This window comes from Hyalella azteca, unplaced genomic scaffold (genome assembly GCF_000764305.2).
Source record: "Hyalella azteca isolate HAZT.00-mixed unplaced genomic scaffold, Hazt_2.0.2 contig3150, whole genome shotgun sequence".
In the NCBI taxonomy this organism is placed as follows: Eukaryota; Metazoa; Arthropoda; class Malacostraca; order Amphipoda; family Hyalellidae; genus Hyalella; species Hyalella azteca.
Genome location: NW_025933402.1, coordinates 391,228 through 413,599, shown reverse-complemented (window position 1 = coordinate 413,599; position 22,372 = coordinate 391,228). Strand labels below are relative to the sequence as shown.

General features: G+C 40.0%; 2 protein-coding genes across 4 annotated transcripts in view; one reads left to right on the top strand and one right to left on the bottom strand.

Moving 5' to 3' along the window:
• LOC108672164 (replication factor C subunit 3) overlaps window positions 1-1,450 on the top strand; it is a 6,953-nt gene extending 5,503 nt beyond the window's left edge. Inside the window, exon 7 of the mRNA XM_018159788.2 lies at window positions 305-1,450. Coding sequence (XP_018015277.1) covers window positions 305-493 — 189 coding nt within the window. The 3' untranslated portion in view covers window positions 494-1,450. The remainder of the gene's footprint in view (window positions 1-304) is intronic.
• LOC108672162 lies at window positions 934-22,372 on the bottom strand. Of its 3 annotated transcripts, none has more exons than XM_047879481.1 (7): window positions 22,352-22,372; window positions 13,238-13,406; window positions 5,082-5,196; window positions 4,386-4,822; window positions 3,948-4,253; window positions 3,580-3,788; window positions 934-3,403 (listed from the first exon to the last, which is right to left on the bottom strand). In XM_047879481.1, exons 2-7 carry the CDS (start codon window positions 13,367-13,369, stop codon window positions 2,839-2,841), a joined length of 1,764 nt encoding a protein of 587 aa, XP_047735437.1. In that variant the 5' UTR covers window positions 13,370-13,406; window positions 22,352-22,372; the 3' UTR covers window positions 934-2,838. The 3 variants fall into 3 exon arrangements, with proteins under 3 accessions (XP_047735437.1, XP_018015275.1, XP_018015276.1); XM_018159786.2 differs by lacking the exon at window positions 22,352-22,372 and adding an exon at window positions 21,464-21,693; XM_018159787.2 differs by lacking the exon at window positions 22,352-22,372 and adding an exon at window positions 21,464-21,693 and having other exon boundaries at window positions 3,948-4,250.

Sequence of the window (22,372 nt, the reverse complement as noted above, 5' to 3'; positions counted from 1 at the left end):
AATGTAAAATCGGTAAATAATGTAGAATTCATGTCAATACGAGTAGGTAGACTGAAGTTAATTCGCATGAAATCCATTAAAACATCAATCATCTTCAAAAAGTTGCACCATCAGTTGATTTCATTTGCTGTGCAAAAATTCAGGGTTTTGCTATTTTCCGAGATTCGATTAATTGAGAAAATGATTGCGGGTTTCTATGCATCCTGATGAGCTTCATCTCCTGGTAAATACCAGTTCTGCCTTTAATTATGGCTTGAATTTGGCTTGCATGATTAAATGAGTTAATAAATCCAATATCCTACAGGGATTGCTGAGAGAACTCATCCAGAATGTGGACGGAGAACTGAAAGCTGAAGTGACTCGTCTTGCGGCCTACCATGAGCATCGACTCAATCTTGGCTCCAAAGCCATATACCACCTGGAAGCTTTTGTCGCTTCCTTCATGGCTCTGTATAAGAAGTTTCTCGAGGAAAATATGGCTGATATGTTTTAATCCTTGCGTTTTATCTTGCTCTACAGTTATGTCGAATAAATTTGACAAAGTTTCCATTATCAACATTCATATGCATATACTAATGCATTAAGTTAGACCGTTTAAATATTTCACTAGGCAGTCAAATATATAATATTCTAAATGCGTTCATTTTAGGTGTATTACTGAATTAATGTGGTCATTTCACTCCTGTTATGTTAAATATTTTTTATCAAGGATTTTCAGACCAAATTTCTGTGGTATTTCAAAACCTACTTATTTTTATTCTCAATTGATTTACTATGTAGATCAATTAGACGCGTCAGCATTTCCTCCAGGTTTCAAAATCTTAAATAGTTAATAAGATGGAACTGTGAACGCTCGCTTTGGTAACAGAAAAAGAACGTTGGTTAGCGAGGGTCTTGTTTTTTGGAGGCGAAGGGCTAAAATGATGGCAAATATTTACTAGTTTCCGTTTTATGGTAAAATTACTTATAAGAAAAAAACTACAATGAAGTGAAGGACACCCTTACACAATGGATTTCATTCAATAATTAGTGGTCATAAGAAGCACCACTGCGAAAAGTCTTTGGTTCAATTATTCGCCGATAGCTACAATAAACCTGTGCATATAGCGAATAACATATTCTAACACAAAAAGCGACCAAAAAAGCACAGACGGTAACTTGGTGAGACAACATAAATATTTGTACTGTAAGAAAATTGGGACCCCATTCATCTCGATCGAACCATAATTGCACCCGATCATGCTCATATGACTCGTCCGATATTCGAAATTGATTGACACTAAAGTCTAACTGAAACCTAACAAAGAGGAATTCGTACGTTAACCTAAATCTAACTTTATGCACGTCCATAAAATGATACATCTGCATGTTTCGGGAAAAAACTTATAATGTGATAGAAACTTGAGTTACATCCCCGAGGATTCAGAAATAAAATGCAACTAAACCTTGATTTACAGTCCAATAACACGATCCTAAAATGAATGTAAACACATTTGTTTCAAGGGTAATATATTGGGATGCACCCCAATCGAGTGCCATGCCTCAAATTGGCACAGAGCAACCTTTGCAGCAGTTCACCTTACTTGATATACGTTTAAGCGTGTAATGGTTATCTTCTGTGAAAAATTTGAATCATAAGGCTATCATGAAGAAAGAAAGGGATTCCAAAATAGTGCAGAACATCACAATACTTACCAATTGACCAAAGCTTAATTTACAAGTAACTCCTTGAGCAAATAACATTTGTCCTTAAAATCACTTTGCTATGAACAGAATCTTCTTCATGCCACACTCCCGCCTCGTAATGTTTCTAAGATGGTTCACTTGCCTAGGTCAAGTCCCACGTTAACAAGGTCGGAGTTCTCAACTCATTGATATTGAATGAGTCAAAGCATTCTATCTCCCTACGCTACGTAATACTGCCGCGCTCTCTAAAAATTTAGCACTTTTTCAATAAGTACGTTGAAGTACTCATCGTAGAAGTCGGAACTTCACATATACTATTCCAGATTATTTTATTTACAACCCAAGAATCTGGATATACACTGTAACATAAGTCAGGTTTTGACAGGCAGAAACTTTTTTTTTTTTTTTGTTCGACGATCAGTGCTGAAAGAAAAAGATTCAACAAGTATCAGCTGTCTACCGCAGTGTAGAATCATCTGATTGGACGCAATTTTTGGCACTGAGCACAACTGAAAATACGGAAAGAATAGATCTGAATCCAGTTGAGAATATATATCTCCCAAAAAAATAATCAAAGCACTTGAAGTCATTGGAGACTGCATTGTAGTCATCGTAGCAGTGAGGTCATTGACAACAAATAATTCACGTGTAATTTTGGGACCGTGCAGTCGCCAAGCAGAAAAAAAAACTTAGTTATAGCAGGAACTTAATCCGATTTTAATTCAGCTTTGAATCAATAACCGATACTTCAACAACATAACAAACTTATTCTAAAGGAAAAATACATTCTAGAAGTACCTATTATACAAAACAGCCAAAAAATTAACGAGATTACTGATTCTAGACGAGTGACACGCTGTACAAACCAATAACCATGAGGCGGAACGAATTTAAGTTGCACTAATTTTTATGGTAGTATTGAAACGTCTCTGGCATGGAACTACTGTTATCTTTCCTAATCATTTTGTTTTACTTAATGACAAAAAAACTATGTACGCATTAGCCAAAAAATTAAGTTCAGTTTCATAGCACCTCGATTTAATCGGTTCGTCACAGATGAGTACGTTCAATAAAACGTATGTATGTACAGTTGACGCAACAAATGCATTTACACCTATTAACACGTAAAATTGAATTGAGAAACATCGCTGTTTATGCCTGTTTAACAACAATGACGCCAGGTCGAGATGCTTGAATCAAATTAGTTGATGAGAATGCGTTACCTTGGATAGATATTGAAGTGGGTGGAGGAGAATCAATTCGTTCAAAACGGTTATTTGTAGTGAGCTCCAATGGTACCTCTTGTGGCTCAGACGCCACGAGGTGTTCATCTAAGCCATACACCATAGTGGTGTTTGGGTGGAACTGAATTCGTTGCTGAAAAGTCGTCGTCTGTCCATTATTAGGAGATGGACATATTTCATAGATGGAATCTTTAACGTGACGCACAATGGTTCCAGTAATACCACCGTTACTGCTGTGGAAAGATGGCTCGTCGTGCAAAGATCCTGTTGTCGAGTCATGGATGGGGAACGTTTCTTCTGTGATGATTTCCTCCTCTATCCTGTTAAGCTGACAATGATCATCAGTGGCAGAAAACATGTGATCACCTTCCAGGTGCCTTATAGCTTCACAAATCGTATCCAAAGACTTCTGGCAAGACTGGTTGTTTCCGGAGTTAGCATTTGACGATCCGATGCCAGGTCCGATGCTCTCTCTGAAAAGACATGCTTGTTACAAAACACGATTGATTATACCTAAGTTCAAATTTCATCTATATCTAGATTACAAATAAATGATTATGATCTCAAATAGCTTAGGCTTGCTTCACAAGTCAATCTAGCCTGTCAAAGGCTGTCATTAATCGAAAAATTCAACCACTCGTATACACACCCTTCATGAATTTCTTGTTGAAGCTGGTGTTGGTGATGGGGCGGACTTTCTCCAGAACTATACTCGTCGGGGGTTGGAATACGAGATGCTGGCTCCACCTCTACTCGAGGGATGATTGTGCAACGTTCTTCGTCCACCATGCGTTGTTGAGTGATGCCTTTGCCTTGGTTAGAAACGACCTCCAGGACGGGTGTTCCAACTTTGCTCACCTGTGTTGGAAGAATATGGGCATTAAGGCTTTGAAATTTAAATCTGCAGGGATTTCACCTCATGAAATTAGCCGTGAGTCATTTCAACTAAACATGATTAGAAATTATTTTTTGAATAATGAGGAGATATGGGCATTAACAGGACAGCTAGACACTTACGGTTGTAAGGGAGATCGGCAATGAAGGCATCGATGTTGGATGAGGGGGAGTAGGTGGTAAAATGGTGACGATGGTTGTGCCTGTGTGTCCCGAATTCGGGTGATGGACACTTCCCGCATTGATGGTGAAACAGCGAGCAGTATTGGTGTTATGCAAAACTGTTCCATTGTTACCATTCGCCGAAACGGCAATACTTGCTGTTCGTGGTACTGCTTCGCAAGACTCGAAGCCGAGCGTTGATACTGGGCCGTATTCGCATGGCTCTGATTTAACTTCATCATCAGTTCCGTATCCCATTTTTATCTGCTGAAATGCATATAAATTAATAGGGTACATGTCTATCTAATAAAATATACAGTACTGGGAGAAAGTAAATATTCAACACGTATATACTTAAGACTGTTCCTGCTATCATTTATAACGTTTGCCGCTAACTACCTTATTTGCAGAGCAGTGGACGAGGGTCTTGACGGAATCGTCGACGTTGGATCGGCGACGTCGCTCCGTGTACTGTTCAGTTTTAACATCAACGTAATGAAGTGGAGCTTCCACAAAATATTGAGTTTCTTCTTTACCAACACAATTACGATCCTCGGAGTCTTGTTGTCGAGCGTTTTTGTGTAAACGAACCGTCTGTCGACTAACGAGCACATTCTTCCCGTCAATTTTAGTGCACACTGCTGCGCTGAGTCGGTTGTTTCTGTCCAGAGGAACCAAAGACTTTTCGATACTGTTGTTATTTTTACTCGAACTATTGTTGTTCAGCTTATGGAACTCAGTGTTAGGGAGCTTGCAGGCACTGGGATTGTTTTGAAGATCTTGTATCGTCGACAGAATTTCAGTCAAGACGGGGCTCTCGCCTTCAGATGAACTCCCTGTGCAAATAAAAATGATCATTGGTTATCCATATTTTTAAGGACGCTTTTCCGTACTGACGCATGACGTGCTTGAAATTAAAGTGCAATTACGCCTCCAACTGAACCACTCCAATGCCAAGACAGTGATTAAAAAATCGACAGTAAACTACAAGTAATCAGTAAATATTTCCACAATATTAGGAAAATGTGAAATCCAACAAGGATTTCAGTCAGAACAGTACATCGCTGGACAGAGCCAAACCGAGTTTGAACTCACCATCTAAACTTTCTTGTTGAAGTATTTTTTTGAGTTCGTTGTTTTGACTCATAAGTTCTTGTCTTTCTTTTTCCAACTTGTAGATGTAATCTGCTGTCTGCTGTAAGATCGCAGCCTGAAAGAAATAAAATAACAGATATTATTCCATTACGACGATTATAAAGGGAAAAATTACACAACTCTCGATTGCAATGACTTTTTCGACTTTTGTCTTACTTTCTATACTTTTTTTTTAATTTGAATCACGGTTTCATACATCTTGACCAGTAATCATAGCTGTTGTGTAATATTAATTATAAAATTCGGTGCAACTCCTGAGGTTGCTTCATTGGCGCTTTTAATAATTATATCTTAAACAAATAGAGAGATGATCCATTCTTGCCAAGTTCTGGATAAAGAATGTGCATTAATACACGGCTCAGTAGCCGCAGTGCATTGCAGTCGCCTAGCCCTGAGTGCAGATCATGAGCAGCAGCAGGCGCAGCTACAGTCACCGACTGCTGTGGAATGTTGACCAACAGGCCAACGCTCTGTGTCCTTACACGACCTTGCCATAAGCCAACATATGCTTGTGCTAATTACATTATCAAGGGGCACGTTCGTGCTGCAGCCAAAATTTTTCATTACAATGTGATAAGATTGAAATAATTTCAATTTAGTTTAATAAAGATGAAGACAACGGGTATGTTGCACTTGTTTGTAGGGGGTAATTTATATAGAGTGCAGAGTACCGGTTGAGCCCCAGACTCGCCACTACTCGCTCGGCGAGACATGAGGCCACATGAAAGTCTTCAATTTAGAAATCTATTGTGAGAGCACAACCACGAGCGGCTTGATATACTTTATTATCAGCTATCACGCTAATCTCGTTGAAAGATAAGTACCAAATGAGAAATACAACTTTAAGCTATGAGTTGTCATTATTCGTTCGTGAACCACGCATCGATTATTTGTTTCATACAAGTTCATCGATAAACCAAGGAAATGAACAAATAAATAAGGAAAACAAATTTCAGTATGTAATTCTGTATAGACCTAGTTTCAAATTTTCTACTCTTTGTTTGTCGGCAATGACTATACAATTACTAATAATATTCTTTGCATTGCCAATATTAAATGTTGCTCATGCGCTCCAACGTTTCGAAATGCCTCTCGCTGTAGGCTTTGGTGCATTCCAAAATTATTAAATATTAACTACATCATTATTAAAGCTCAATTAAATAGCACATGGTGAACCAAGCATGTCTTAGCACTTGTTATACAATATATCTAATTGATTTTAGTAACATTATACACAGTTAACAGATTTACTGTCTCCACGTGCGTTACGATAAACTGAGGTTTAAACGGACTTCGCGAGCATAATCCAACAGTGCATAATCCCTCAGTAAGTGTTGGAATTTGACCGGCAATATACTATGAAGCTGCGAAGAGCAAGAACATTGCTTACGGGCATGTTGACTGGCTGGGAGTTGTAACAACGGCCTTGGGAGTGGTAAAAATAGCATAACCGCCCGAACGTACACGCATCGTAACAACCGAGGCCGACAGTCAAGTCAATCGCCAAGTCCATCGACTCCAAGCGCCACGCACAGGACAATATTGACTCAAGAGTCTTTATGTTCATTACTATAGCGCACGTCAGTTCTTTCTTCGTGTAAAGTTTCATTAAATGGCTGAGAGATATTCGTGAATTTTCACTATCGATCTCCACAACAGGTGCACTGTAGAAATTTCATCGACATGAACTTATCACGCAGCATGCAGCTGAACGTTCACAGAGACGCTTCAAGTAAGTGCTGATAAGCTGTTATAGCGATATTAGTTGGCAGCAGCTCCACAAGCAGGTGCTATTGCGCACCAGTACGAGGCAGCGACGACACAAAGCCGGTGTGAGTACGGTGGGAGGAGCAGCACAACCCGACAAGGGGAGAGGGGATACAGCCACAAGGGGCTGAAGAGTGGCGGGTGAGCTAACCAAGAGTTGTACTTTTGACCTTGAGACACCAGATGCCGGAAAAGCGCTACACTGACTGGCTTTCTTGCACTCCCAGCACTCCAGCGACGCCAGGCCTTCGGCTACATTGCGATATCGACATTTCGAGAATTTCCAAGCAGCCTCGATAAGGATGTTGCTTTTACGCTTTGAAACTGCCGAAATGCTCAAATTAAGCTATTATTCTGCTGATGCTAAATTTGAGTACGTATTAAACTATTTTAACAACCGATAGCTTGAATCAATATTGATAGGTTTTGAAGACTGTAAAAGTTGAAAACTATGCCTGGTCATCAATGAACTGGACAAAACAATGTAGTGTTTTGCGTGCTTAAATTTTTTCAGAGAGTAATATGCAAAATATATTTCAAATATAAAACTCAAGACGATATAATTTCTCAGCATGACTCACTAATGTTGAAGGCCAATGGTATTCGAAGAATCAAATGAGCAACGCTCCATAATCCGCAACTATGCGATTAAACTAAAAGGTCAATAATATGGATGAATTATTGACGGAGTGATGACACAGAGATATCGTTTGACAAAGAACTGTTACTCCAGTGAGACAGCACCTTTACGTATCTTAAAAATAGTGGGTGCGATACTTAATTATTATCGGATGGAATTGACGAAAGCTGAGGTTGTGAAAGTTTCCAACTATTGCAGAAGAGATTAAAGGAAGAAAGCCGAAGTCCAACGAGCAAATAGCCTTCGGTACAAGAAAATAAGAAAACGACAGCCTGACACAAGCGCTTTAAATCCGAATACTCTTACGAAATGACGGCAATTCTTGTACGACTGGGAACACGTATTCGAGACTTCAGTATGAATTATGAGCACAAAGTAAGATTTATATTATAACTCTTGTGTATTCTATAACTCGTTCGATCGTAATTTATGCAAAAAGTTTGGTCGTCAATACATGAAAAATGTTTTTAAAATTCAATTTTAATGGAAAGTATTCAAATATTCATCGTAACGCCGTTGGTAAAGGAATAAATACGATAGTGTGCAACCTTATCCTCATTTATCAGCTTAAGAAAAACTAATACTGAGCACAAACGAGGAACTGCAGGCAGAAAATGCTGATGTGCAGCTAAGTACGGAGGCTGAGTGGGGGCTCGTGCGCCAGGTCAACATAGCTAAGGAGAAAGCGCCGTCGCGGCTCTGGAATGCGGTGGTGTTAGTGGCGGGCACGATGCCCTGCAGCCCAGCGGCTGCTATTGCAATTAAGTAAGTTACTTACTTCTCGTACTTCTGCGTGAAGTATCCTCAATGAACTTTGGCTATCCTAACAATGTTCTTATGTTGATTACAACGTGCACTGCAGAATAAGGTTGTTTGATATCAAGGTAGTCGATAAATTATGCTATAGAACAGGTTTTCTCAGCTGTCACAGATGCTGTTGCTGTCTTACAATTATATTCTCTAACAGAAATAAAATGAAAGAATTAAAGCAAGCACGGCAGCTGAAGGCGATAACCGCATATTGGAGCACCACGAAGTAGGGATCGTCATATGATTCAACACGCTAGACTTATAAGTGCTGGGCGTCTGAGGTCATCACTAGTTTAGAAGATTCTAAGAACGGATGCAAGGCCAAATAGGAGGATTTTCAGTCGAGTATCATCAGAAGAAGATATGTATGTATACATATTGGGGGACAAGCAACAAAATGAGGGATAAGCAACATCACTGAAATTATTCTTTTGGATGTCTTTAAGCGTAAACTTGGCCAGAGGTTTGCAATAAAGTAAACGATAATTCGTTAGAAAAAAAATCAAATTTTCCACCGCTCGAAAGACCAATTCTGGAGGTTTTAAAACTACTCTAAATGCTTTCAGGCATTTGTATTTGAAATCAGAGGTTTTCTAATTGCAACTCTTCCATAAATTCAGATCTGCGCAGCTCTCGGCGAACCGTCTTTATGGAAACTGGGTTCTGTACGTGTCCATTTAGGTTTGCAGTAATTTTAAAAGCCATGGTCTTTCGATTGTCCCTCACGATTCGATTTAAAAACCGACGGTCTCTCCAGGAACAACTTTGGCTTTCGCCCAGACCTGTGCTGTTCTGAGGACGTTTTTCCTCTTTCAAAAGTAGTCATTACTTTTGAGACAGTACGTCCAGAAACGTCAAGCATTTGGGAAGTTTCTGTCAAGCTAGCACCTGCCATACGGGCACCAACAATTTGGCCTCTTTGAAAGTCAGAGACGTTTGTCATTTATAGGCTAAGGTAGGTTGCTATTCATAGGTTAGGTCAAAAATTTACCGAAAATATTTGTGCAAGGATAAAATATCAATTAGCAGCAAAAATTAACAATAAAACATAAAAATATCACGTTTTCATTGTTTATAACGTATTCAAAAATTACGATATCAAAATGCCAGGCGTTTCCCTTATTTTGTCCAAACCCTGTAAGTAATCTAACTAAAATTATAACCAATTCGGAATTTACCGTTGGAATAACTGTTCAACGAGTGATAGCATTATTTGTAGTATAAACTTGAGGCAAATTTGTTGGATAATTCGGCGAAGACTGCATACCGTACAGGGCACATGGACGGTCGGTCATCTGTGAAGTGCTGGCAAAGCTCAAGACCAGCTGTTGGAGCTAGTCCAGCCAAAGCCATCTGGCACAGATGGTTAGTACTGAGGTCAATGAACCAGCAGTGCCAGCTGTTCGTATAAATGCTTGAGAGAATAAATTGAATACGATGCGGGGATAATTTTTAAGCTTTACAGCTACTTCCGTAGAAAAATATTAATTGCACGCCGGAAACATTTTGGCTGCCCATACTTGTTCATGAAGGGAATGGTTGATCACTCAGACCTTTGAGCTCTCTCCTTTGTTCTCTGCCATTTAACATCATATTCTCAGTCAGGAACCAAATAAAATTGATAAAATGAGTTTCAAGTGCTAAATAGAAGAGAAAATCTCGTAGTAATGACTTGTAAAGAGAATAATTCTTCTTCATTTTGATCTAGCATCACAGCTTGCAAGAATAGATGAGCGAATAAAATAAAATTCGCTCTTCTATGTACGCTAAAAAGTGACTTGCAACTTGAATACAGAAACAAGTGAGCTCAACATCATACAAACGAGGTAAGTAGAAGTTCAAAGCAACAATAGCTTTTTTTGCGATTCATATAGTAACAGTTACGAATCTGTAGGACTAACACGGACAGTCGAAAATAATGTCAAAAACTGACATACACGATAGTCGGTGCTGGAATAGTAGGAAGGAAATAAAAGCAAAAGGTTCAGATGGACAACGGTGTGCGACAAAGCCGAGAATTAGCGCCAGAATGAGATAATACCGAGCGTCGATAATTGGAGGCATACTGAGCCCACGACGCAGCGCTCACCGCCTCATCTCATGCCCAGCAATCCATCGTCTGAAACTTTCATGCCCATCGTTCGTACGACGACGATCGCAAATTCGAATTTCGCGGCTGCCATTTACTGGTTTTGTTTAACGTTCGAATCTTGAATTGAGATTTTTATTATGCTACAATTGAGAGCTCAACCGTTCACGGACCGGCAGCTGACAAGCCATGATCAAAAACTAACGGAATTAATTCCGTACAGCCAAAAGTATCCGAGATAATTCATTCTCGAGTACAGCACCAAAATAATAACGGTACATATACGGGATAAAACACCCAAACAACAAAAATTTGACAGGTTAAACGATTTTCTAACGATGATTTGATAATACTATGGTTGCAGTTACTCATCCTTCTCATCCACGATTCTCCCTGCTCCACACATTGCGAAAATCTGTGGTTAGTAGATATTCTTTCTGCTTGCTATGAGCTACGTATGAACTGCAGTGGGAGGAGACAAACATGTACACATCACGAGCACGTTGGCGAGCTGTGTCGCCAGTGGAGGTGGCGACGAGTGCGCTCGGAATGCAGTCAGCTGATAGGTAAGGTGCGTGTGGACCAGCAGCAGCTCCTGCATTCAGGCCGACTGCCAGCAATCGATTTCATCAAGTGTTATAGAACACTCCGCAATAGTAATAAGGGTCAATGCAGATTGATATTCTCAAATGGAAATTAGACTAATTAATACATAGAAAGCAGTTCTCATCGATATTTAATCATTAATTGGCGTTAGACTACGCGTTCGAGGATAAATTTTCTAAATAAAACCTATAAAAATCAAACCGACTGAGTAAAATTCATGGCAGCAACTTAGCCTGTTGACAAGTATGTTGCAGCGACTGATAACATGGCATTGCAACAGTAGTACGCGCCATACCAGAGATCGTTCAAGTTGAACTTGAATTATAGAAGCGTGAGGAGGTTTAATCGCTCAGTCAATAACCCAATGTTATAAACCCCAGTAGAATAATGATGTACCATATGTTTATAAGCGAAAAAAATTAAGTTGAGCTTAAACTAGAATGTAACATCGTATCTCGCTTTTCAGTAACATGTATTGTCAGTATTTCTGATACGTTGGTTACTTGATATTTTATATAACCTCAGAAAATTATAGTGAATAGAAAAAATATTATTTCGGCAAACTTATTAAAATCTAAACAATTGTTTAAGCAGAGCGCGCCAACATCACAGCTGTTTCCGTATTCTGACCGCCTGCTATACTCTTCCAGGAGAGGCAGCAGCTGAGCGAGACTATGAGTAGTGGAACGAGTGAGGCGGAGTGCTTTGTGGGCGCTGCGCGCGATGGTGATCGGTTGCTGCGCCAACCTGCCGCTCTTCTCTGCAGCTAGCCTCGCACGGGCGCACACAACCTCACGTGTCTACTACTTTTAACCGCACCAAAAAATCTCGATAATCAGGTTGAGGCTGGTAAAATAGTGTAATAAATTATGAATTTATGAAAATACATACTTAGGTTTCATGAAACTGGATTTGATTGGATAGAAATTCGAGATACCTAGATTAATACATCGTGAACGTTGCGAGGCTAAGTAGATCGATAGTTGTCATGGCGACGGCGGATCAGCTGGAGCAAAATAGACCCGTTTTGGTCAACCCTGACCTTTGCAGAATACCATACAAATATATTCTTGACATTTCGTTCAAGAATGATTACGAAAATTTAAAAAACTCTCGGTGTATGATAAGAAGGGATGGCGTAGTAATAGCTGGGAGAGCGAGGTGCACATGAAGCGGCTGAGTCAGCTGACGTCTGCCCGCCACTACTGGGCGCTTACTACGGATCAGTCTCATTCATGACTACTAACTCTAAAATAAAAGTCATCAGGGCACCTATTAATGCTTAATAAGCGCTAACAGTCGGTCCTGTGTTGAGTCAGTGGCGCAAGATTCTTACTTAGGTCTTCCGATCACTATCTACTTTATCGAGCCAATGCAATTGGAACGTATCATGATAACGCTCCATCCATTCATTTTGATGTGCTATTCATGAATGATAAGCGTAAACTCGTGCTTCGTAATAATTGATTTTAACAACATAATCCTGATCGAACTAATGAACAAAAAATTATTGGGCACGTCAGTATATTTGATGCACAAGCTATTTTTACTTAGAAAGAAAAGACTAAGCAAATATTCCTAATTTTAAATCTTCAATCAGCGACACAATTGCCTGGTAAATAGTGACATAATTGCCTAGTAAATAATACTACTTAGCAGTGTAATTAATTAGTTAATAGTTATCAGATTCATAAATGCAATTAGATGGGAATGTGATGAGAGACGACAAGCAACATCACTGAAGAATGCATGACTAGTGCCTAGAAGTGTTTCCGCAGAGCAACTTTCTAGCACGACTCCCACGGCTAGTGACATTCTAGCGAATTGGCAGAGCAGTGCAATACCCTGCCATGACCCCAACTGCTGCCTACGTGCTAATGCGTTAGAACACGGTAATGATGTCGAAACAAAATGTCCCATTTCACGAAAATAATTGCAACATTAACAGGAAAGCCAGTGTATCACACATGTATGAGCTATGATTGATAAGGAATACTAAACATTTCAGAATAAATTTCTGCAGGGGCAAACATGATCCAAGGACATATAAGACAACGTCTTTTGGACGGCATCATACCAGCAGATTACTCTTCGGAGTTGAATCGTGAAGCGATACCACTCGTTAGGTTATGAAATTTACGACCATAGCTAATGATACAATAGGAAAAAATAGCATCTGCGTACCTTGCTCAGTTTTTCTCCATCAGTGTTAGGTAGCAGCTCTTTAAGCGAAGCAAATCCAGCGTTGATGCTTTTCATCCTGCGTCGCTCGTTGCTGTTCGCGATCTCCCGACGAATGCGCTTCTCATTCTCCATGGCACACACAGGCGAAGTAGGATGACCTCCACTCAGCCTGAAAATGAAGTAAGAAAATACTGTTAATTTTGATGCAATCGGTACATTTCAGCTCTGACAAACCGGCGGTCGTTGACCCGAGAATCTTGGGTATAGTAGAGCATTGCTCTTTAAAACACAAATGTCCCAGAAATATATGGCAAAGGGTGTGAGAAGCTGGTAGCGAGGTAGAGGATGATTCATCGAAGAAGAGGGAGGTTAGTAGATAGAACTACAAGGAAGGTTGCTGCAGCACGGCAAGGTCGGCGGCATCCAAGAAGAGTCGGCCAGACGGCGGAATAATTCCGCTCTGTCTGGGATATTTTGGGAGCATGCGTACCACGGCGCTACTCCAACCCTTACTCTTACCCCAGCCTAGGGGAAGCAATAGCAGCTGGGCCAGCTTGTGCTAGCAAAAACATTGCTCTGCCCAATTTGAGGAAAAAGAACAGAAAGAAACGGTACAAAATAAAAAATTTCATTATAATAAACGCAGTTAATCGACACTTTGAGCAAACCAACCATTCTATGCAAACCAATGCAAAATATTTCTGGTACAAGATGCATTGCTCAAGCAGAACCAACGATGTGAGCACGCATAATTAAGTAGCGCATTTTCAGAATTTCTAGCGAATCGTCAGAGCATATAGCAGTGGTAAGAAGAGTAAGGACTCGAGGCAAGCGACCTGGGAATGAGAGAGGAAGAGAGTAGGCTGTGTGCCGGCACTGCCGAGTGAGGCGAATCAATAAATGTGGCGGTGCTGGTGCAGGACTGCTAGCAGCTGACAGGAGTACGGCGGCAAAAGCGCGGTCACTCGTCGGATGCTAACGCCGGCAAATTCCGGCACTCCCTTCTCATCGACGAACGTTATTGTCCTCCTTGAATTATCTAATTGTTTGTTAGGTTCAGGAATTTGACAGGATTCGTTTTATGCAATAAGGAACCTTGACAGCTTTCGCGAATGCGTAAATCAGAGGAAAGTCGAGATGAACTTGAAATGCAGTTAAAAATGAGAATTTCCAACTTCATTTTATTTTATCAAAAAGGCACTTGCAACTTCATCATTACAATGTCGATTTATAGATTATTTGAAATTTATTTGTTTCACATCATTTGTAGTAACTCTAGGATCAAAGTCATAGGAATGAACAAAATTACGAAATTATGATGGATAATAATTTGGTTACGTAGAACTGATCTGAATTCTCTTACAGATCATACGAACAGATGAAATTATAACATAGGTGAACAACATGGAAATTGTTCAAGATGCGTCATCGATCACAAAGTGCACGGCTGCAGCACTAAGCTTGAGTTGGTCAGTTCTCTCGCAAACGGGGAAAAGGGAAGCAACATGAAGCAAGAGAACAAGTAGAGCATGCTAGAGAAATCGATACGAGTTTGCCGTTGCTGCTGCCATGCCACACCCGCCTTTGGGAGCGCCCTCCCATCAGCTTCACTCACCTTCCTAGCCTTCTTCCATTGCGAGTCAGTGTCACGCACTATCTCAGCGATCGCGTTCATTGCATGTCTGTCAATTATTCCACTACCATAACATTGCACCTGAGTTCACAGGAACGAATGGCATTTGGTATTAACGATTGGAATATATAGTACGTAGTACATTATTTTTACTCAAATATATTGGCAGACGGCTGTGTTACAATACTCGTAAACATGGAAATGAGTCAGACAATATATAAGCTGGGAACATCTTAAAATTAATGTGAGCCAGTAAAATCAAAATCCACTTATGATTAGAACATTTAAAAAAACAAATAACTAAAGCATTACAGCTAGCGGCACAAAAGATTAGCATTAGTAAAGAAAAGGTACTACACTTCAACTGGGACGCATTTTCCGAAACCTCCGCAAAAATATTGAACAATTAAGATTGAGAAGAGTGTTTCCGCAGACATTTGCTACGTGATATTCGTCATTATAAATTCAAGCGGTAGTAACGAGAAAACATCTATTTATCGTACGATATTTAGCTCCCACATAATCGTTAATTATAATTATAAAACCTTATTAATAGTAGACAGTAAAAGCATTACTTCTAGTGGCGAGGCTGGTTAGTTATGACAGCATCGCCTCAATTTATGGCAACAGTATGGTTCAGTATAATAAATGCATTTGGATTGCGTCGTAGCTTATCGCAGGAAAACGTAGGAAAAAAGCTGCAGGAAATGGGGAACCAAGACTCAGTTCAGAAGATCAGCGAGACTAGCTAGCATTCTGTCAGGTAAGAGCTAAACGTTTGAAAGCAGCTCGCAAGCCTGTAATCTGAGGCAATTGCGGCGTCAGCAACAACTCGGCGACTACGCAGCGAAACAAACCGCAACAGCTGAATGCTTCGCCGGTCGGACTAAGCTTGAAAAAGTTTCATACAGTAATCTTACCTAAACATATAATTCATCTTTAAGTAGTTTATACGTCGCTCATAACAATTAGCGAAGACGTGCAATAACTGAGAGGAAGAAACTTAGAAAGTTAGAGGTCATCTTTCAAGGACACTGACGGTGTCAATGAGTACACGCGATACTACTGCAATGGCTCCGTACAACCAGCGTGTCAGCTCAATACATTAGCTCAGTGGTGTGCGTGAACAAACTTCACGATTTCAACAATATCTGCTCAACAGTTGCAGTAATATTGCGGTAATTATAAATAATTGTGTGATAACAATTGATGGGCACATAAATACTATTAAGAAGATACAATAAATACAGATTGGTTGAAAATCTATCTTTTCATTACAAAAGAGGTAAAGCTTACGTCAACCCCCATTCGAATAGGGTTGCATTATTTACTTGATGTGCGGGTTGTCCAACTAACTCCAACGAACCCAATCACCTCGCCATCCTACGGCAGCCAGCTAGCTAGCTCAGCTGACTCCGTCAGTATGTTGAGGGTGGCCGTGAAGCACTTCGTTCATAAACAATAATACCCTGCTGCACTTCTTGCGTGAGCTCCCACAATTCTAACACATTCCACTCTTGAGAGTTAAAATGGCATCCGCGTCAAATGCGCATTGTGAGAATAAAAATATCATCGGCGTAGTGTGCCTGACATCGCATAACATTAAGAGATCCAAAATTGCTCTTTTCCAATAAAGTTGGGCGTCGGTCACCCAAGTTAAAACTCAGCAATTTGGAATCTTTGTGAAGTGTAGGAATGATTTCATTAAAGTTTCATAATTACATCACATATTTCAGTGAAGAATTTTAAGAGGGTGCGAACAAAAATGCATACGTGCAGTTTTGCCACACTAACACTCAACTACAATGACATTCCAAGGCAGCAGAATACAACATCGTTGAAGGTATGTCGACGAACATAAGCAGAGGAGTAGCACCAGGAGAACTTGCCGAACAGGTTACTCAGCGCATTCCGAGCGTTCCGAGACTTCATACAGCGAACGGCAGCTCAAGAAGCAATGTCCAGTCAGACATTCCTCCCGTGAAGACAACAGCGGAAATGCAACTATAAGTTCAGTGCATTAATCCGACGAGAAATTAAATCTATTAACTTAATTCTTCACAACTGTTTTAATCGTAAGCAGAATGCACCAATAAAATTCAGAATATGACTATTAGCGACTGTGAAGGTGAAGTAATGTCAGCATGCTATGCGATGACAACTAGTTATATATACGAATAGTAAGTACAACTGGTTAAAACTTCATAATTTATTATATTCAAAACTTTATTTTAAAGAGATGAGAAGAGGTAAGGAAACAGATTTATTTGTTAGAAGGCATTACGTCAGCTGTGCATCATCCATAAAATGAAGTACAATCATTCTATTCTAACACGCGTAAGAAGCGCATTGTGCAGTTACATATATAAAAAAAATCTCAACATTTTCCATCCTGGATCACGTATAACGCATTTAAAAAGCGGTAAATAAGCAAGCGAAAAAACCTCAACCAATGATTTTAACTTTCGAATTAAACTTTTTTCTGAATTGAAACAAAATTTAAACAAAATATTTGCCAAGTTATGACTTTTAGTAAACTTAGATGTTTTAGTAAACTTAGTCCAACTAGAAGATGAGTTCACTTCCAGAGTACAACTCATTACATATTTTTTATGGTATTGGCTTATAAGGTATCAGGTACTACATATATAATTTCAAAGTTGAACTCAAAATAACTCGCTGTCAAGGTATCAGTTGCTAAGGATAACTAGCCGACGGCAGTGTGGGTGCCGGCGATGGCAGCAGGCATTCGAGTAGGGAGAAGCAGCAGCGGCGGTTGAAGTGGCGACGGCAGCATCAAGACCCAGACAGTCAAGCAAAATTGGAGACATTTGGCAACCATGTCTGCGCCGCACACTGCCCCTCTCCCTGCGCTTCCCGAAGCTAGGCTATACCCTCAATTGCCCCCCAATACTCGCCTCCCAAACCGTCTCGAATGCTCTCCGGCGGTACGGAGACCCTCATTTCACCCCCACCCCAACAACAGCTGCCATCTTTGCTACGGGGGTTGCTCAGAGCCTTGCTCGTCCACAAGCAACCTCAGCCAAGATGATCGCATCGTCCGACACAGTCGCGCACATGAACAACCCAAGCAAAACGCACCTTTGAAGGCGCCATCATGACTCAGCACTACATGCTAGAAGGGGTCTGTAAATTCACGATGGAACAGTTGGAATGTGGCAGGAAATAGATGAACAATGTACAAAATTATATCCACTGAAATCTGTAGGTGAAACAATCTACAATTCGGAAAGATTTAGTAATGGCAAAAAGAGTATGAAATCGTCATCGTATCCATTCCTTTCAGCTGATTAGTATGGCGCCACACTGAAGACACTCGCCATTGACTCAATTTCTTAGCTTGTCCAATGGAATTTTAATTGTTCATTTCAATTTGCGATCGAAATTTGTTTGGACGAAGAATGCGGCCACAACTGGTAAAAAGGCGTGAACACTTGAAGAAACATACGCAGTCAGCAGCACATGTTCTCAAGGCCCAAATGGAAAGCTATGAGTAGCAACACGTGCACCGTCAACTCAGTTGGGCAAGATCAGACAGCAACACGAAACTCGAACAGTGAAATATTGAATATGATTATATCGCCATTAAAAAGTGGACTGAAACTTATGATGCGCACTTTACACAACCTAGGTAAGTCGAATTATAAGCAAATTAAATTTTTGAAGTCAAATGTATCAATTCTGAAAAAATTATCTATAGGTACTAATTATAATATATACTAATTAATCTATACTAATTATAACTTATATACTAATTTTCATTTTTTCAGGCGTGAATATTCTTTTGTTACTAAAATAACTTTTACTAGGGTTTGAATTATATTAAAATACAGTCTACATTTATAATGAAAAGAGTGAGCAGATAAAATCGTAACGAAATTGCCGATGAACCACAAAAACGATAGCGTGGTCAAAATTTTAAGCGCAACAACTCGTACAGCAAGTATGCTCTAGAAGTGGTTCTTCTCAGGATGAAGGCATTTCCAGATAATCTGGTAAACATGTATTATTAGTACTGATGTTGAGACATTAATCAGCTGATCGATAAGTTATCTAATACAAGACTTCGCAGCTTGGCGAGGTTATTGGGACCAAATGAAGAGAAACTTGAAAATTAGGTCGATTTTTCGTTATTATCAATAATGTAATGTATGTAATAAATATGTTTTGGCGAGATCCCTGCCGCACGCGACCAATAGATTTTTTTTTTTAAATTGTGACTTCAAAGTATGGCGCCACATGAAAAAAGTGTGGTAAATATAACATAGAATGTCTTCATTGAAGATAATATTCACTATAATAAAAGAACAGGGGATAACACATTGGTTGCAGTGGGCTCGGCTGTAGCGCTATCCCAAAACCACGTGGTGCAGTGAACCGCCCGCCATTACGTACGTAGTGGCAAGGGAAATTCTGGCGCGAAGGCTGAGCAGGTAGCTGAAGGATCTAGCGTAGGGCATCCGTTCTGGCCGCAAGCAAGGCAAAGCGAACGACCAATGAGCAACCTGCAGCTGCAGCCTACGTTACGCTCGCTCGTCAACAGGAAATGTTCGAGCGACGTAGTAATACTAGGCGTCTGTCCCTTCATGCCACGACCATGAGACGCCCAAGTTCGCTTCGACTGGCAAACCTAATCCTGCATGCCCATTCTTTCCTGGTTACGTTTATTTAGTCATATCAATATCGTTCCCGTTCAAAGTGATACTAGAAATAATAAAACTTGTAATTTGATGCATTTCAAAAACAATCCATGGACTGACGAAGGATAATTTTTTTCGGCGTCAATGAGGTAAAATGAGAAGGCAGTCATTAATTTGTATTTTTCATTTATTCATCATGACGTCAGCGATTCCATAACAGAGTATAATTTCGATACCCCAAAAGTTGCCCGATCGTTTCAATAAGTCGCGCGATGGAGAAATCGTTCGTTGGTGAACCATAGAATAAAGAATAAATTGTGAGCCTGTGCCAAATCGTGGGTAGCAGTCACGAGGAGCGTTAGCAACAGCTTGAAAGAGTTGTCCCTGATGAGCAAGAGTTAAGTGTTGTTGCACAGGTGCCAGCAGCCTTGTGAACACAGCTGACCCAAATCTTGCAGCCGCCGGCAACAGACAACACATTTATTCTCAGAACTCCCAATGGCATACTGACATCATCGCAAATCCTAACATGCTTGTCCATCTAACTCCCGTGCAACAGAGATAATTTTGCAAGGGTTACAAATTGCAGTTTAATGATAATCGGTATTTCGTGCGTTATTGAAATCAACTTTTCAATCAGAATCAGAGAATATAAAAGGAACATTTGAAATCATACCAACTTGATTTGTAACGAACCTAATTAGTGAACTTCGAATACGAAGTAAGCGACGAAATCTTCGAATAAACAAAGAATGATTCATACAAATTAACATGATGCCTGCCTCTGCACCAACATGTACAACAGTCCAAATATCATTCACGTCATTGCAAGATGTAAAATAGATTTTTTGAGAGCAGCTAGACGACCACGGCGCGGAAGGTAGCGAGCTTGCGCAAGCGTTGCCTGTATAACGCCTTCTACGGTTAGGCAAAGGGGCGAGCGAGTCTGCCTGGTCTGGAGTCCCGTATAAGGGCAGTTAGACAACCCACAACTTGAGTATTGCTACACCTCCGCCCACTCCCAATAATGGGTTCTTCTGAACATCATTTAAAAACTAGGATATTGCCCGAAATCGTTTCATTTCTCGTACGCGTGAATGTGACCTATGAAAGATGTCTAAGCAAAAACAATTGTTCGACGTCAATTTTATAATAGATTTAAACTTCATTAATTTGTGGAGAATATAATTTATATACAATTTGAAGAAATTTCAGGAAAAAATGTCATTACTTAACGAAAGAACAAAAATCAACGTTCGGAACTTTTACTAGCACATTGATTGTGAGGATCACCATTCACCGGATCGGCAATCAGCTGTTCAGCAAATCGTAAGTAACTAATAATCAGCGAAACAAATTATAAAAGATGACTTTCATACAATAATTACTTTTTGCATATCAATGCACACAATCTTAAACAACGGAGTTGCACATTCAAAATAACAAAGTCAAACAACAGAGAGGCATGAGAGCAACTAGAAAGTGTCGCGCCGTCAAACAGCTGCGAAGGGCGTGTCGACACAGACGCAGCCCAGCCGGCCGGCGAACCTCAGTTGACTTCCACAAAATCAAAAAGTAAACACACTACGTCGAAAGAATGCAGTTGCCCACATGTGCACCTCAACAACAAACCCTCCACAAAGCTAAAGATGAATCTGAAGGGCAACAGAGGGCAAACGGGAGGACCCGAAGGGAAAGCTATGGAGAGGCCCGCGCCAGGTGTCAGCTGATCCACCAGCATGGCGCCGATCAGCTGGCACCAATAACATTCCAACAAATTTATCATTAGTACTCATAAAATTTTAAGCGCTTCCGCATTCGAAAATAAAGACAGAAGAAACAATTAGGCATGAGGATTTAACATCTCATAAACGAACAAGTGAAGTGCTACGAGGCAGAGACTCGTAGTCCAGCTGTCAGTTCTCTCCATACCTGCACAATGTCCCAATAGCTTCTTCGTCATCGCCGTCCATTTCGTCGAAACGACGCTTTTCACCAGATTTATTATACATCCTCATCCGTAACAGCTTTTTTAAACAAGTTTGCGAAAAGTTGTTCACAATTCACTTCAAAAATCTAACGTAAACACACGAATTTGCGGCGTAAAACAGCGTAGTCCTCCACCGAACGCGATTCACTCCCGTTTGGCGGGAAATTCCTCGTGCAGCCTGTGTGGCTGCGCCCTGCCCACCCTACGCGCCACGATTTAAACGCGATTTATTTAATTTTGGAAAAGTATTGTTCTAAGATCGGAATGTAGCTCCAAAATAAAATTTGAAGTAAAATCTCTTTTATTTTCTCCATTCATTTCATACATTACGAGTATTTTCTGAAAACATGAGTTACTAGTTTTTTTGGCGTAATACACAAGGTGGGGGGATTTTGCGGCTTATGTCATTAAAATCTCAAGGAACATTGCAAAGCTTATACCCATTTTATCAAAAAATATTATAGTTATTTGAAATTTTGAATGCTTTGAATCGAAAGATATGATGAAGCATGCATGTAATCCTACAACTTTATTTACAGTCTGGTGACATCTTGCAACAATTGTTCAACGTAACGTATGAAACAGGGTCGTACGAACAAACAGACACACCCCAATGTCGTTCACATAAATCAATTGAAAAATATTTGATATATACGATCATTTTTCACTGAGTAATAGTAATATTCATAAAATAATATAATTTATCCCTTGAACATTCTTTGGAGTTAGAATGAAAATTTTTGCCTCCTGTTGTAGGCAAGAAGTTATCCGTTTATATCAAAATAAATTGTAATTAATACACGTTATGTTATGTATGCTGTTTGACTTACAATTTTAATCACTCATAAATG

Excerpts from the sequence above, each read along its gene's own strand:
- LOC108672162 (XM_018159786.2), bottom strand. The coding sequence starts at position 21,549 with ATGAGGATGTATAATAAATCTGGTGAAAAGCGTCGTTTCGACGAAATG. Across the intron at positions 13,407-21,463 it reads GCTATTGGGACATTGTGCAG|GCTGAGTGGAGGTCATCCTA; the intron begins GTATGGAGAGAA and ends CTTCATTTTCAG. Across the intron at positions 4,823-5,081 it reads TCAACAAGAAAGTTTAGATG|GGAGTTCATCTGAAGGCGAG; the intron begins GTGAGTTCAAAC and ends TTATTTGCACAG.